Source organism: Lepisosteus platostomus, chromosome 1, assembly GCF_059453375.1.
Source record: "Lepisosteus platostomus isolate fLepPlt1 chromosome 1, fLepPlt1.hap1, whole genome shotgun sequence".
NCBI lineage: Eukaryota > Metazoa > Chordata > Actinopteri > Semionotiformes > Lepisosteidae > Lepisosteus > Lepisosteus platostomus.
Window position 1 is genome coordinate 61,143,669 of NC_142611.1, and position 16,651 is coordinate 61,160,319.

Genomic DNA, 16,651 nt, shown 5'->3' on the forward strand with positions numbered 1-16,651 from the left:
AATAAAGCTAATTTGAAAAAAAAAATACAGAACAAATGGTGCTGCTTCAGTTATTCCACTTTTATCAAATTATTATGCCAAAGCTAGATAATTTTTCATTTGCAGCTCTTCAGACACATACCGTACAGTAGGTAAGCAGTATGAATGCTTCTGCACTAAAATGAAGTTCACCTTCTTTTCATTGTCATGTCTAATGGCTTTTTGCACTGCCATCTTAAGAAAATAGGTTCAGTGATTAAATAAATTCTTTCTGCAATAATATTTAATTCATTTCAAAATAATTAAAGTCACATCCAAAATGCCCTTACCTTTATAAAAGCAGTCTTCACTGTGAATAATGGTGATCTTTTGCCTCTTTAAACAGGCAGCACGGTGAAGTTCACAGTGGTTCTCATAGAGCTCTCCATCAGAACCACACACTGGTTTGTAATGAGGTTTGCAGTGTTCCATGCAGGCACATTCTCCTTGTCCCGTCTCCCTGTTGACAACACAGTGTCGCCCCAAGCCACAGTACTTATTTTCACAGGCTCCAAAATAAACACCCTGGCCAAAATACCCTAGAAAAAAGAGACAACATTTGTCAATTCAGTTTACTCTTTTAAATGTCAAAATTCCACCTTCACAAAATCCACACAACTGTTTCCTCTTGAATTAAAAAAGTTACGAAACAAGCTGAAACTTTCTGAAAATTTGAAATGTGTTTACACAATTCTCCGGGGATCTCTTATAAAGCAAGGACATCTATTTGTGTTAGGATGGGCAACAGTGGTTTTGAACATAGGGGAGAGAACACAGGAAATTGAAAGAGCTGAGATCAAGGAAATAAACTTTTCATTTAGTATTAGGATATATAAGAGGGGAAATATTTAGTAAAATTTTTCTAGGTTGTCAAAGAAGCCACTCTGCTGTCTTCATAGCTATTCTTCCTTGCAGAGGATATTGCACTACTGTCTGGCCATCACAAGGTTGCAACTGCTTCACAATTCTGTTATTCTTTATTAGACACAAGTAAGTAGAAGGTAAACACATACAGTAAGATATCCAAGAACAAATCAAACCACAAAATCACATTATGATAGATTAAATTTCAACTGAATTTTGAATATGCTTTTAAAACAATCTAGAAGGGGTCTTGTGTAGCTTGCGTAAGTGCAAGACAAACTCTAAGATGCACCCTTGAGACAGGATGGTGTCGTTAGAAGCTGTGACTGAGATTCCAAAGTGAAGAGTCAGTCAAAGTGTACACAGATTATATCTGTTAAAATCTTTTTACAGTATGTACAGTACAGTAGGTCTTTTTTGCTACCATCCTTTAACTAATAACAATACAGGTACAGTACTTGGAACATTAAAATCTGTATTTAGAGACTATGGAAAGATTTATACTGTATATATATATATTTCTTTAATCCTAGATATTAGTTAAAACCTTACATTAAGAACATTATATGCAATATGCAAAAATAGAAAGCAAGTCTGTATTTTCAGAACTGACGTACAGTACACTACCAAAGATTGCCTTTTAAATCAATAACTATGATTTTTAATTTACTAATAAAGTGCTTTCCTAACATAATGACTACAATAGCTACTAATGAATGTAATGAGAAAAAGGATCGCTGTGATCTTCAAATGACTGTCTCCTTCACATGTAATCCCCACTTTAAGATGGCAATTAACTTTGCCACCTTACTTAACATCAGTTAGAGCACACTGAAGTATTTAAAAGAACCAAAAGAAAAACATAATAAGTACATTTTTCTGAATATTATTTTTACATTAAACATATTTGATGAAACATTGCCAAATTCAAAGCAATATCTAAACACTGGTCAGTATTAGCTAAACCAAGCATTAGATTTGTTCAACTTTGTAATTGTGATTGTGCTCAATAAAATATTTTAAAATAAAATATTATATTTGTCACTTGGCCCTATAATTCATATTAATCACAGATTCACTGAAAACAAAGGCTGGGTCTACATGGTTTTCAGAAACAAATACCACTGTTTAACTAAGATAACATTGCATGTACTCTACAAATCCTGAACAATAGGCAATTCTGCAACAGGCAATGTTCATACAAAGAACTGGAATAAAAAATTAAATCTTGATATTTAACAGATATACAACATCACTAAGACTCACAGATTTTGTAACTTTGTGCAACAACTGCAAAAGGCATACAGTTGTTTTGTGAAACTTCAGGAGCAAATAGTTCTGAAAACATCGCAGAACTTTAAACAAATAAAATCATACAAGGTAACAATTTCTGTGAAAATTTAATGAGATATGACAGTTATCTAAGAATATCTACCCATAAAACAAGTGGAAAATCTTAGATCCCTAGTCCCCATCCCTCTCTAGCAAGTAACATTTTGATCATTTGTCTTTTTAAAAAAATATAGAAATTAAGATTTACAAATGAATACAGCACTGTACAATACAGTACAAAGAGGAAGAAAATACACATGCAGTAGTAAAATCTTTCAAATAAAGTATGGAATAAAGGATGGAGAAGAGAGGTGTAATAAGGAAACACAAGGGCAGAACAAGATAAAACAAATAAGGAAGACAGTGTAAGCATAAAAGATATAGAGAAGTAAAGTGATCCTTGATTGGGACTCGTACCATTAATCTTCTGTCAGTGCATCAGTGTCAGTGATATTGCTTTTACTTTGAGCAGTGCTATGAGCATTATCATATCTTGGCAGTGTTTCAGTTTGAGAGTAAAAACAAAATTGGAGTAAGTGTGTCACACCCACGCTGTTAGTGAAGTGTGAGGAAAATTAGATTGGTTGCAATACCAAAAAGATGGAGCAGCCACAATAGCAATGTACAGTATGTGAAGAGAAAAATATTTATTTGGGGATCAGAGAACAAAGTTCACTCGCAACATACCTTTTTACCATTTATAAATGACTTTGCTTTACCTTATGTTTGCACTCACAAAGTGAGCCAAGCCATCCCAAAGATTATGTACTGTACTGCTTTTAATGTACTGTTTCTATTCGCTAATGACTTTGTTTAACTTTGTTTGGAAAGCATATTATTTAATGGTATGCGTGTGTAAATCCCTGTTGAGTACTGTCTGTAGTGGTAACAGTTTTCAGTTGCATAGAGGTTTCAGTATTTCCTTATTTTCTCATCTGTGAAACAGTTGAATCACTCCGTTCTGCAGTACACCTACTTTCGCACCTAAAACATTTGCTGTAAATTGGTTTCATCTCATTGAAGTAGGACTTAAACAGGTAGATGTAAAACAGAACATATGGATATGGTTCTAACAAATAGAAGTTCTTAAGTGAACTTCAAAAGGGATAATGAAAAAACAAACCATTTTCACCCAGCTGTTATAAAGCACAATCATTAACGACATTCGCTTTAAACATTATCTCATGCAAGTACCTCTCTTTTGCATTTTATTTCATTTGTCTATACATCAACCATATGCCAAACTACATACACAAAAGGAAAAGGAAGTAAAGACAGGTTGGAAGAAAAAAGTAACTGATATACAGTATATTCAATCTGTCTCACATTTGTCTCATCACATTTTGGCTCACGCATTATTCATGTATACATGGAACGTGTTGTTCCAAACAAGAAAAAAAGAAAGGAAAAAACAAGACAGAACAAAAGGGAAAAAATGTTCTACTTGTCACGCTTTTGCATCACACATTAATAATCTATATAAGGAATGAATCTACAATATAAGAATCTTTTTAAGAATCTTCCCATAATAAGCCTAATGCTTCATCTCCCCTGCAACTCCCATCATTGCAATCCCTGACATCTATAAAGACCAAAGTCTAGCTGAGTTTAAAGGGAGTTTCTACAAAGGCAGCATTCCCTTTTAAAAGGAATGTTGTTTTTTACTTTTTACTTCTTTCAGGGTTAGAACAAGCAAGCTTCTGTCATCCAGCATACTTCCACCTCCCATGAGGTTGTTACCCAGAACGCAGCTAGATTCCAGTTTTTTTTTATCAAACTGTCCACTGGATTGCTCTGCTACCAGCCCTAAAACCAAACCTTCCATTCTACCTTGTTTCCCTTATTTTACTTCTCTTAACATTACCTTTTCACAGTTTTTTTCATCTGGTTGTCTACTATTCCTGCTTGTTCTCCTCTTCTTGATCCCTAGTTTTCCCTGGCCTCCAATCATTCATCCTTATCCTTCATTAAATTATTCTCCACCATTTCTTCTGTGCTTTCTTATGCTACTATCCCTGCCACCCAGTGTAGTCCAATTGTAATATTTTTGGTATCTTCTGCCCTGGTTATCTTCCCCTACTGCTAATGACACCACCTCCCCAGCCCTGGGTCTGTCCGGCATTATAATGCTGGTTCAGTCAGCAGGTGTACTACACTCTACTTTCTAATGTCTACCTTTCTCTTTCTGTCTCTATCCCGCTATCCAACATAGCACCTTTGGAGCCTTCATCAATAGGTTCCTGCCTCTTATCCCCTGTGACTCCTGATGCCACCTCCTTGGCCTACATCTGTCTGGTGTCCTATTTCTGGCCCAATCAGGAAACACCCTACAACATTTTAATGTATCCCTTTCCTCTTGTCTCTATACCCATTGTCTAGCGTGGAACAAATTCTTGGGTGCCTTTGGCTCCAGTTCCTGTCCTTTTGTCCCTTGCTGCTCCTGATGCCATCTGTCCAGTCCTGGGTCTTTTCCAGCATCCTAGTTCAGGTTCAGTCAGAAGGAATCCTTAAGTATCCTGTTTTTAATGTAATCTTCACTTTTCCTCCTACTTCTATCCCCAGCACCCAACATCACTAAACTTCCTTGGTGCCTTCAGTCCTGGATTCTTTTCTACTGCTCTTGGTGCCACCTCCTGAGCCTGGGTCTGTCTAGTGTCCAAATGCTGGTATATTCAGCTGGCATCGTACACTCTTCCTTCTTATATAACATTTGCCTTTCATATTCATTTTCAGAAATTTTGATTAACACTCTACACCTCTTCCACTTTTATTGAGGATGGATGCAACAGACAATTAGCTTATTTATCATCTGAAAGGATGCAGCTGTCGGTCCTGATGCTCCTGGTACCTGACAGCTGTGCTTCTCTCTATTTAAATGTGTGCTCCCTGTTAGGAGGTGTGTGAGATAGCCAGAAACGGGGTACAGATTTCACACCAAAGAGCTCTGCAGAGGAGCTGCCGAGGGAGACTTAAAGAATAAGGTGAAGGTCCAAGCTGCTAACAGAGGCAAGGGGCAAACAGTGAGAGATTAGGCAGAAAGAATGAACCAAAGGCCCGTGCCACTGGGAATGAGACCACAGAGCTTCATGATCAAAGACAGAGTAAGAGATTGAACAATAAGCCAGAAAAGGGCTGCTGCATCGACAGACAAGAAGCTGCAATTAGCTCATAAATTTCTTAGTTATGTTTCCTGTTTTGTTTACTGGGTGAACACTACTTCTTTTTCTGTTGAATGAGCTAAGGCACTGTCACACTGTAACAATGCAAACTTCATTGTGCTGTCTTTTGGTTGATCAGCTTGTGACAATGTGTTTAAGCCATTGCGATGAAATTATTTGATTATGACAGCTATATTAGGATTGATTTAAAAGAAAGATGTATAGTTATCAGCATTTTTTTTTAATGAAGTGGCTCCCTAATCTCCAGTCAGTCCAAGAAAGCAATTAACAGGCGTACAGTTAATCAACAAGAAAATCAATATGTGTTCAGTATAATGCCCTTTGCAACAGGTTCCCATAGAGTGACTTACAAAGTGATGAGCACAGTAACAAGTACAGTACATGGTTAATAAATTAAAAGGACGGAACAGCTGGTGCACACATATTTGGACAGGCAAATATAATATAAATTCAAGAAAAACGGGTAAGAATGGGAGTGGCAGACAATAAATTGTAAAGCCTTCAACCCTCCCAGAACCCTAACAAATTCACCATTAAAAATATTGAGCTTATCAGTTGCTCTATGTGAAATCACTGTTTTACTGGTTGAGCTACTTTGGAGTTGATTCTGTCAGTAGCCTTTTAGGTGAACAAATCAAGACATTTAGTAATTTAGGAATTACAGACTGGTTTTAGCCCTAATGCAACATGTGAATGCCAGTATTAGTCACAATTTATCTATTTCTTTCTCTTTTGCATTAGAACCTCCAGAGATTGCTGAGGAAAAGGATACACACAATGCTGGAAATTGTCATCAAGAAAGACAATAGAAAGATAAAGTAAATTGGAACTTTAAACCAAGAATTAACATATTGTGGGGCTAGAGAGCACCATTGTTCTAGCAATGGGCAGATTAGTGAGTGGGTTTCATACATCTTTGTGAAAAGACTTTCAGCTCTCAGCCCCAAATTGGCACCACGCCCAGAGAGAGTGGGAAAACATGAGGGCAAAATAGCACAAGAGTAACAGAAGTAGCAAACATTCAAGTTTAGCTTCGAAAGTCCAGAGTCAATAGATCCAGAACTCCCTATTTACATAATAATCCCAGTGTCTTTAGCAACTGTTCTTGAGTCCAGAACACTGAATGTTTACAACAAATGCTTTTCATAGAAGCAATAATTGAAATGATTCAAAAGACTCCATAAAACTGTGACTGGTGGTAACTTGTAAACATAAAAAAAGATTTGGACGTGAACACTTTCCTGGAATATTTCGTGTTGAAAACCAAACATGATTGCCAGGCCAAAGAAAAGCAAATATTAGAAAACTCAGAATGTGGTTATTTTGCTTTCTAGTTTCTGATAAAACCATATCCATTATGAATGGCCTTAAAGATGATAGTGAGAGGAAATATAGTTCACATACATTTATACTATGCATCAGCACATAGCACATTTTCGTTAGAATGATCAGCTAGGAAAAGTAGGATTCTTCAGCAACCACACTGAATTCCTAATAAATTAGGTCTAATTAAAACGAGCAATTCTACTTGAAAGTCAAAATGCAAAATCTTACATTTTCAATTTAGCTTCTTTTTAAAAAAACACAAATCTCCACTTTAACGTATGCAAGTTAACAACACTTTATTGGCCGTATACAATATGTACAATTTCTTGTATTAGGAATTTGTTTTTTTCGCATACCCTTACTTGCTCTCTCCCTTACACAGACAGGGAGGGAACCTTGGGGTCAGAGCGCAGGGTCAGCCCATTATATGGCGCCCCTGGAGCAGATGTGGTTAAGGGCCTTGAGATGGAGAGAAGGATTCCTCTGCCGGCCGCGGGATATGAACCAGTAACCTTCCAGCCACAGGCGCAGATCCTTAGCCACAGAGCCAGTGCACCACCCTATATACTGTACTGTATATACAGTGATGGAAAACAGAAACGCAACACCTCCTGCTCCACACTCTTGCCCTCCCGTCAGCTTGGAAAAGGCGGAAGACTGACTCATCCGTGAAGAGGACCTAATGCCACTGCTGACGAGTCCATCGCAGCCTCTGTCTGGCCCAAGCCAGTCAGGTGTGACAGAGGTGTGAGCAAAGGGCCTCTGACAAGTCACCTTGCTCTAAGGCCAGCAGCATGGAGCCTCACTGTCCTGTCACTGATGCGGGCATTGTGTTTGCTGGCAGTTTCATCAGCAGTACAGATGGCAGATCTGAAACGATCTCTCAGATGGTCCAGTCTGAGGCTTGCTCTGGTGTGGTCACTCGAGGGATGACCTTGGACGGATCTTGGACAGTCATCTGTCCTGCTGGTCTGCTGAAACCTTCTCTGCAGGTAGGACACAGTGGAGTGGCTTACTCCATAGTGTCTGGCAACGCTGGCATGTGACATGACTGCCTGCAGCATGCCAATGGCCCTCTCCCTTGCTTCTGGTAACATTCGAGGCATTACGGAATGTATAGAAAACTGACTGTGGCTTTCTTCTGGCAGTGACCTTAGCTTTGAATTAAGGCCTTTTTAAAGTTGAGCTGATCAGGCATTGTTCCACCTGGACCTCGTTGGGTAAAAGTGCACCTAACAAGCTTTCGTGTGATTGGCAAGTTACAATGCCTCACTGCACAAGCTGTATTGCTCATCATAGGGCTTAAAACAAATTGACAACTTTTGTGAAAGTACATAAGCTATAACTGTAGTATTCTCATTCCAGAAAATGTTGCATTTCTTTTTTCTGTCAGTACATACAGTAAATCAGCAATATTTGACAGCAATTATTCTGAATGCTTATACCTTCTACATAATCTTACAGTATGTTTTTTTTCTTGTGCCTAATATTTTCCATTTCTAAAACATCACAAACAAATTCCCAGAGGGAATTAAGAGTTGTAAACAACAGTTCCTTTTAGATTGTGCACCACTGTGAATTAGAACTTCCCAGAAGGCTGTACACAGTGGTCACTAAGGAAACAAATTGAAGTAAACATGTTGTGACAAACTACATGGAAATTCTGTGATGGAACTTAGAGATGATTCATTCAGAATACAGCATATACTGTAGGTATAATAGATATCAATCTATTAGAAAATAAGATTAATTGCAACATTGCTAACCTTCAGAGAAGACATTTTTCTATTTTTTCTATTTTTTGGTCTATTCAAAGACCTCCATCATGAAAACAGTACTCCATAGAGCAATTAATTTTGGTTTAGATACAAATGGAACCAATGTGCACAGCTGAAGATAGACACTATAAGATACTAACATGGCACATACTGGTATAGTATAATTAACAGATGTAAGGCTTCATGAGCATAAATGGTGGTTGTTTTGTGGCAATATATCAACCTTTCATTTACATTAGACCATTTCCAGTGATTTGTTTTTCCATGATCCTATCTGCATGCTTGCATATTCAAACAAATCTCCTGTAAAAACATGGTGGGCTGTTTTTACAAGACATTTGTTTGAATATGCCACCTCACTTAATAAACACTGTCACATTCTAGAGAGAGTTTTTTATAATGTGACATTAAAATTGTCTTAAGAAAAGTCTCCCAAGCATACAGAATTGCCTGCTGAATTTTCTAAAGGAGTATGGGTAGAAACATTGATCATGTACAGTGTTTCTATCCATAATCGTTAAAAAATCTTCAGATTAAAATTCAATAATTGCAGGTTTCAGTATGTAAATGATCACATGGCGTGATTTGTATGTCCATAAGCCAATGCAAGGGTTGATACAGAATGAAAGAAACTTACAGTATGACAAAATCCTTTGGCATCGCAAGTAATGTCTAACAAGGTGATCTACCTCATAACTACCTCATAAATGGCATCCCTTTACTTAAGTTGTTTTCCATTTGTGTCATTTGTAACGAACAGTTCTTTCCGGACCCTATGCGGACGACACAATCCGAAGAAGTGAGGAAACACTAGGAATACGGGGCTGAAAACAGGGGGGCGTGTCCAAAGTGCGCTGGTGCACGGGGAGGTGTGGCCGAGGCAAACAATCTAAAAGTAATCCATAGAGGGAATCCAAAAACACAAGAATAAGTCCATAACCAGGTGATCCATCCAAACTAGGAATTAAAACCATGAACCGGGTCGGAACCGGCGGACAGGGAACGGGAACAGAGATTAAAACCTTAATGGGACCAGGCGCTTCCAGGTCCCGGACTCGCACGGTGCAGAAACCAGATGCAGAGCCAGGATGAACGTCAGCGCCTGGCTTTTAAGGTGGGCTGGGAAAAGGGGTCAGGTGCACAGAATTAAATCTAAAGTGAAAGGGCTGGAGCACCCTTAAGGAGGGGGGACTATAATCGTGACATCATTATGTTCTACCACAGATCAATGAATGTTTTCCATACTTAAATTACATTACACTTATATTATGGCTTATATTATGAAACACATATATTTTATTACACTTGAAAGCTTGATTTTAAACCATCCCTGATCAAATCAGTGATGCGACAACTTGCTTAACTGAATCACTCACATTTAAATGCATCAATCATAGTGTCTGGCCAAACAAGGCTACTTGACAGGCTAGCCATGCTGCACTAATGGTAATCTTTTTGTCTAATGTTAACATTAAGCTGTCTTTTTTATGGCAGCATGCCATTGTATACACGTTTATGTGTGTTCTAGCTTCTATCTACAAATAGCAGTCATACCTTGTACACTCAGCAAATAAATGGGCATGTAAAAGAAAAAAATGCAATAGTTCTATCAATTTAACATGCATACAGTATACTGAATGTAGTTTGATATTCAGTTTTAACATTATATTTCACATATACTGTATATAATAATAATAAGAATAATAATTGCTTACACTTAGCTTAGCACTTTTCTGGACACTCCACTCAAAGCACTTTACAGGTAATGGGGACTCCCCTCCACCACCACCAATGTGCAGCCCCACCTGGATGATGCGACGGCAGCCATAGTGCGCCAGAACACTCACCACACACCAGCTATCAGTGGGGAGGAGAGCAGAATAATGAAGCCAATTCATAGATGGGGATTATTAGGAGGCCATGATTGGTAAAGGCCAATGGGAAATTTGGCCAGGATGCCGGGGTTACACCCCTCCTCTTTTCGAGAAACGCCCCTGGAATAAGTATATGGATACTTATTGTAGTTTTTGTTAATATTTCCAAATATTAAAATTCTTTATGTTCTACAAGATATGTACAAATGAACAGAGATAGAGATTATTTTTTTATATGTGCAGAATGCAGTCATTTTTGTAAGCAATTTTTAAGTAATGTTATTGTTTCGAAATACAACACCAAAATCAATTATGTACACAACAATTTACTGTAGTACCAAATACATCATTTTCTATAAATGTTCAGTATAAATCCACCTAATGTTGATATACTGTAGTATATTATGTTGAGGTTTTAAAGGATAAAAAGAAACAAAAATACACACTATATATAGTACACAATAGACATGAGCTGGGTTATGCAAAATCTATGACTAACAAAAACAAAAAAACAATGGCATAGAAATTAGAGGACACTTCTGTTTTGTTTGTTATGCAGCCAATTGAAATTCAATGCAAAAATCTCATCCACCAATTTTTGGAAAGTTCCTGCGAACCAGTTTCAATAGCAGCTGAACACCACATGCATCTGTTGCACCCAATTGTAAACTGAAAATGAAATTTTCTTTATCTCCTGTTTTTAAAAAATTGTGAGGCAAAAAGCCTGAGGAGAAATACAGTGACTCTGTTGTGTTTGTGGCTGAATTGTGTTTTTTATTTGGAGTAAATGTATTTAATACTGTAAGAAGTAAAATGTATTACAGTTATACAGAAAAAAAAAACAGTACAGACAAAATACCACTGTGAAAAAGTAAAGATTATACAGTAAAGTAGCAGACAAACATCCTCATCTGGTATCTTGGCTTTGTACATCATGTAGGAACACATGCAGAGACTTACTGTACATGAAACCATGTACATAATGTACAGTACAACACAATTAAGTATGAAATTTACACAATCTCAGTTTTTTGGGTGTTCGCTTATATTAATATGGTTAGATTATAAATTTACATTTACACAATATATGATCCATTTATTGTATTTGCTTTACATAATGTGTTGATATGGGATTAAATTTAATTTGAAAAGAAACAGATTAAAAATACTTAAAATTACCTAATTCAGTTTTGCAATTAATACAAAGAATTTTGATATCAGCAGTTTTAACAGACATTCCAGTCTACCAAGAACTGTTTCAAAATTTAAAATGTTACAGTACATGGTACAGTACCTGATACATTCTCAGTTATGTAATGGGTTTTTGGAAAACAATAAATCTGTCCTGCATTTTCATAAATTTGGGATTGCCTTAGTGTAATGTTTTATCAAGAAGGATCATGCATTGTAATGTTTATTCTGGCATGACAGCTTAGTATTAGTAGCACATAAATGGTTCAGAGCATCAGAAATCCCTTTAAAAATATTATAAAACCACCGGACTAGGCACACAAGTGAAGAGGTTACGAAATACTGTATGTATCAATTAGATAACTCAATGAGTTATTTTCTACACAGGAAATGGGCCTTTGATTCATAGCTTTTAATTTTGATCTCATGTAAGTCACAGTAACAAAATCCTTTCTCTCAAATGGATAGAGCAAAAGCAACCTTTGACATTTTTTCATTCATTATTCAAACCATTTTAGATTTGCTTAAGTGCCCAGAATTCATGGTGCATTTTAAGATGTCAGTAGAGTGAGCTAATAGTGTGGCCATACAGATTGAATGAGACTGAACATGAATGCTTTTTTCAAACAACATTATTTTGACATTTCGCATCATGGCCATGACACATTGTTGATCACAGATGACTGGTTCATCAGTTTGTCTATTCTCACTGTATTGAATTCAAGTATTTAAAAAGAGGTTATTATATGGATCACAAACTGAACTGAGGGTGTTTCAATAAGTAAAGACTTTAATTGATTATGTGAGATTGTTACAGTAACTGGGTATCTAGATCCTACAGGTAACAATTATTGGATCCTACGGATCACATAAGGGCATGGTTTAAGGTTCATACTGTACCTGGCAACACTTCAAGCAAAATGTATTGTGTAATGGCTAAAAAATGCGAGACGGATGCTATAATTGCTTAAAAACTACCAAGCAATAACCACAAAAAAGAAAGGCAAAAACAAGACAGACTATGGACAAGCATTGAGTTGTCCAATAAATATAGAAGTGAGGGAGATAAGAGTTGCTTATATATAATAATACTGAAGAATTATTTGCTGCATGAATAAACCTTTACTTGTTCCTTAATATGCTAGGCAACATGGGGAATCATCATACAGTACAGTAAAAGACAAATATCATATTAAGATATTTAGTTAAGGGCACAGCATTAAAATCAAATATGAATTTGATTAATACAGCACTTAAAATTTGAATTTGATTTTAAAATCAAAATTGTACAATACACCTGCAGGCCTTTACTTAGAATATTATCTAACATTTTGCAAACGATATTACAAACAAGATAATGCTGCTCTGGATTGAGTCCAGAAAAGAACAACTTGATACACACCTGAGCTAAAAGGGAGGAACAGAGCCGAACAGAAATGACTACAAGGGAACCTGATTGTATACTGAACATCAAAATAAACATCACAAATCCTAGTGACCTCATATGCAATCAAATAGCTTTATTACAAGATGGGAACATGAATCTTATGTTGTGAATGCCCTATTCTCCACACTTCAGCCCCATTAGACATCTGTAAAATGAGCAGTGATGATGTGTGGTATCTAGGGCTCAGAGACAAGTGACCAGACAATTGATTGTCAAGGCTCTAAAAAAAGAATCAGATACATTTGCATAAGATAGCGTCTGCAAACTACTGCAAAACATTGCAAATGTACAGCTTCTAGCAGCAAACATACAGTAGCTGCTAATCTTCCAAGATTTTCACAGAAGACTCATGTTGATTGCAATGACAAACATTGATCAGGATAATAAAATTACCTACTGTACAGTATGGCATGTCTGTTCTATAAAATGTCATAGCACCTACTATAAAGCAGTTTATTAAGATATTTTCCTGACAATAACTTTATCACGTTTTAATTAGTTGCAGTCAAGTGTGGTACGTTTCTTTTCATAGTCAGTGCACATTGTGTATTTCATCATTTTTTTATCTGTTGTATTTTCTTTTGCCTGAATAGAAGTGAAAACGTTGCCAGATAATGGAATGATGAAACAAGCACCTACAGTATGAAAATCAAATACCTCCATCTGAAAATTGTTAAATATTTCATCTTATCTTGGAATTGATTCATAAGATCAAGACCTTACAACTGTCTGGATGTTTTAACTTTGTATGTGTTATCCAGCGTGTACCGCAACATCTCAATTTTCTTTTAAACTTTTAGAAACTACAGTGATAAAATATCTAAAGTGAATTTCCTGGAGAATACTATGTATGAATAAATCTTTTTTTTTATACAAATTCCCAAGTATTTTTACTAATTTTGCTACTAATTACATATTTCCTTATAATGGAAAAGAGTTATGAGCATATATGTTTGGATGTTGGGGGGTGAAGAGTTGCTATATGTATAATAAAACCTTGAGTCTTAATTGCTTTTTCTCCATTTTAAGCTGTTCCAGCAACATATGGAAGCTGTTATTTTACCAATTATCTCATATTTTTAATCAGCCATCAAGAGGTCTGAACTCTTCACACTTTTTATGTAACATTTTCTGCAGCCAAATGCTAGCGCAAAGCAAATGGATTTAAATACAGATTATCATGGTTCTCAACAAATACAGCATACAAATTCCATACTAGGGTATATTGCCGCGTTAAATTATTAAACCTTATTTAATAATTAATTATTAATTCAAATACATTTGTCTTTCTTTTGTTAAAGGTTTTGATCCCTCACGGGCGGTTGTTTATCCCCCTGAGATTTGAAATGTACTAATAAGGAATTCTCTATGCAAATTATGGAAATGTATACAGTAATCTCTTATTTATCTTTATGTTATGGTACTTTAGGAGATTTTCCTAAATGTTTCACAACTCGGGCAATATATTTTTCTTAGATTGATGTGTTCTGGGGATTCCTTTGCCTCAACAGAGTAAGTAAGAATTACTCTACATCATTTAGATTTTTCTGAAAATAAAGCTACACCCATTTTCATAATTCTTTATTCAGCCATGGCGGCACAGATCACAACAAATTTGAAAGTCTTGTGCTGCTTTATCAAATAATGAATACAACAGTAAAACAGCCCTTCAGGTGTAGAGCAGTAGCAGGAAATATAATTAAATATTCAGCTAATAAATCTTTTATTCTGTTTTCAGCATGAATAAGTAAAGGGAGAATTATAATAAAACAAAGGTGGAAATGTCTTTAGAAAATATATGCATTACTTTTTGCTATTGGGCAATTCTGATAAATCTGCAAATTAAAATGTAATTGCATACTGTATGCAGGTAGTGTAATTTCACATAAAACCAAATAATGACTTGTTTTTTATCAAAATATAAATAAAACAATTTATTAAGAATGCAAAATGTAGGCAAACACTTTATTTTTTTCTTTAAGTCACTTTTCTTACTGAATCATAGGTTTTGGTGAATACTCAGAAGATTATATACAGCATATACAGTTTATGTAATTTGTATATAATTTATACTGTAGATACTGTATTCTTATCATATTCTTTAAATTGCATATAAACTAAAGATGCATTTCTTGAATTTTTAAAGGTCATAAACTTTTAGAAACAAAACAACATGGAAAAAGAAAGTGCTGTATATCTCTAAATTTAAGAGGTTTTTACAGTTCTAACCATTTTTCAATGAATCACTTGATTTGGAAAAACTTATACACTTAAATACATGCTTCTTTTTACCCATCAATTAAAAAGTTATAGTATCTTAGATTAAATGGAAAGAAACCATTTCAACAGTGTTTTATATTAATTTCTATATTAACTTCCTGTCATGTAATTATGTAACTGTACAACATTTGTGTGCCCATTCCCATAGGCACATAACTACTGAGGTCAAAGGATCTAATCAAGTTTCTTTATTTTTACACGTTCTATTATCTGTAAGAAGCCAAGAACAGTACAGTCATTCACCCTCTAAGATGTTTTATCCTTTCCTTCTTTCTCTCCTTTTCCAGAATGATTTCCTGAATGCATTTTCAAGGTTTAAGAGGTAAATAACATTGTATTCACCTGTAATATTAGAAAGATAATATTTTATACATTTATTAAGAACCTACGTTTTAAGTCAAGTAGAAGTGTTGCATTTTTTTTCCCATCACATGCTAACATTTAAGATGCTTGTGTCCAGTGCCTCAGTATAAATTCGTTTGAATAATCTTGTGTAGAGAAATATTTTTTTTCAAATTAAGTAAAGGTTTTCTCACTGAGAAATTAATGATATTAATGTAAAAATCTAAGAAAGAAGCAGACCTGATACTATAGAATTCTATACTATTTTATAGTCTCAAGGGGATATGATATTTGTCAGAAAGCAGCCTGACAGGTAAACTTGATTTTTGTTTTCTTATCAGTGCTTCCTTTTGTCTTGAAAGTTCAAAGCTGGTGAATCTTACAAAGCCTGACACTGGAATTTTATACAAAGAAACTTCATTTTCTTTTCAGTTTTGATATAGAACATAGAAAAAAGAAGAGGCCATTACAGCATTCAACTTGCTGTACATATTATCTGTATGAGTCCTAGCTCCAGACTGAATGAAGTGTTGTCTGTAAATTAGCTGTGCCCAACATGGCTGAGTTGTTTAAAGGTGTGCACATCAAAAGCACACCTTTAAAGCGCACCTCAAAAGCACATAAAAAGCAGATTTTTCTACTGTGCAAGAAATTCCGTAATGTCATTAGTTCACTGCAGCCTTCCGATCCTTTTTTATTTTCACAGAACTGGTCTGCTCCATAGAATATGGTACACAATGAAAATTGAAACTTGATCTTTCGTAACAGCCAGACACTAAAGATATATAGTCTACTTCTTTGTACCATAGATGGTTTTATTTAATTGTCCTGAGTGTTCATTTCAAACATAAACACGGAGAAACTTGGCAAAAAGGTCAGTGACCTCTGACCAAGAAACATTGACAGAACTACAGAGTTCCATGGTTGAGACTGGAGAAACTGTCCAAGGACAAAAATCTCTACAGCACTACATAGATTAAGCCTCTATTGGAGAGTGGCTTGACGGAAGCTATTTGTATG

At 35.7% G+C, this 16,651-nt stretch overlaps 1 protein-coding gene across 4 annotated transcripts in view; it reads right to left on the minus strand.

Moving 5' to 3' along the window:
* fstl5 (follistatin-like 5) overlaps positions 1-16,651 on the minus strand; it is a 281,857-nt gene that overhangs the window by 192,934 nt on the left and 72,272 nt on the right. For all 4 annotated transcript variants that reach the window (XM_088633293.1, XM_088633292.1, XM_088633295.1 and 1 more), the window contains exon 4: positions 309-557. In XM_088633293.1, coding sequence (XP_088489419.1) covers positions 309-557 — 249 coding nt within the window. The remainder of the gene's footprint in view (positions 1-308; positions 558-16,651) is intronic.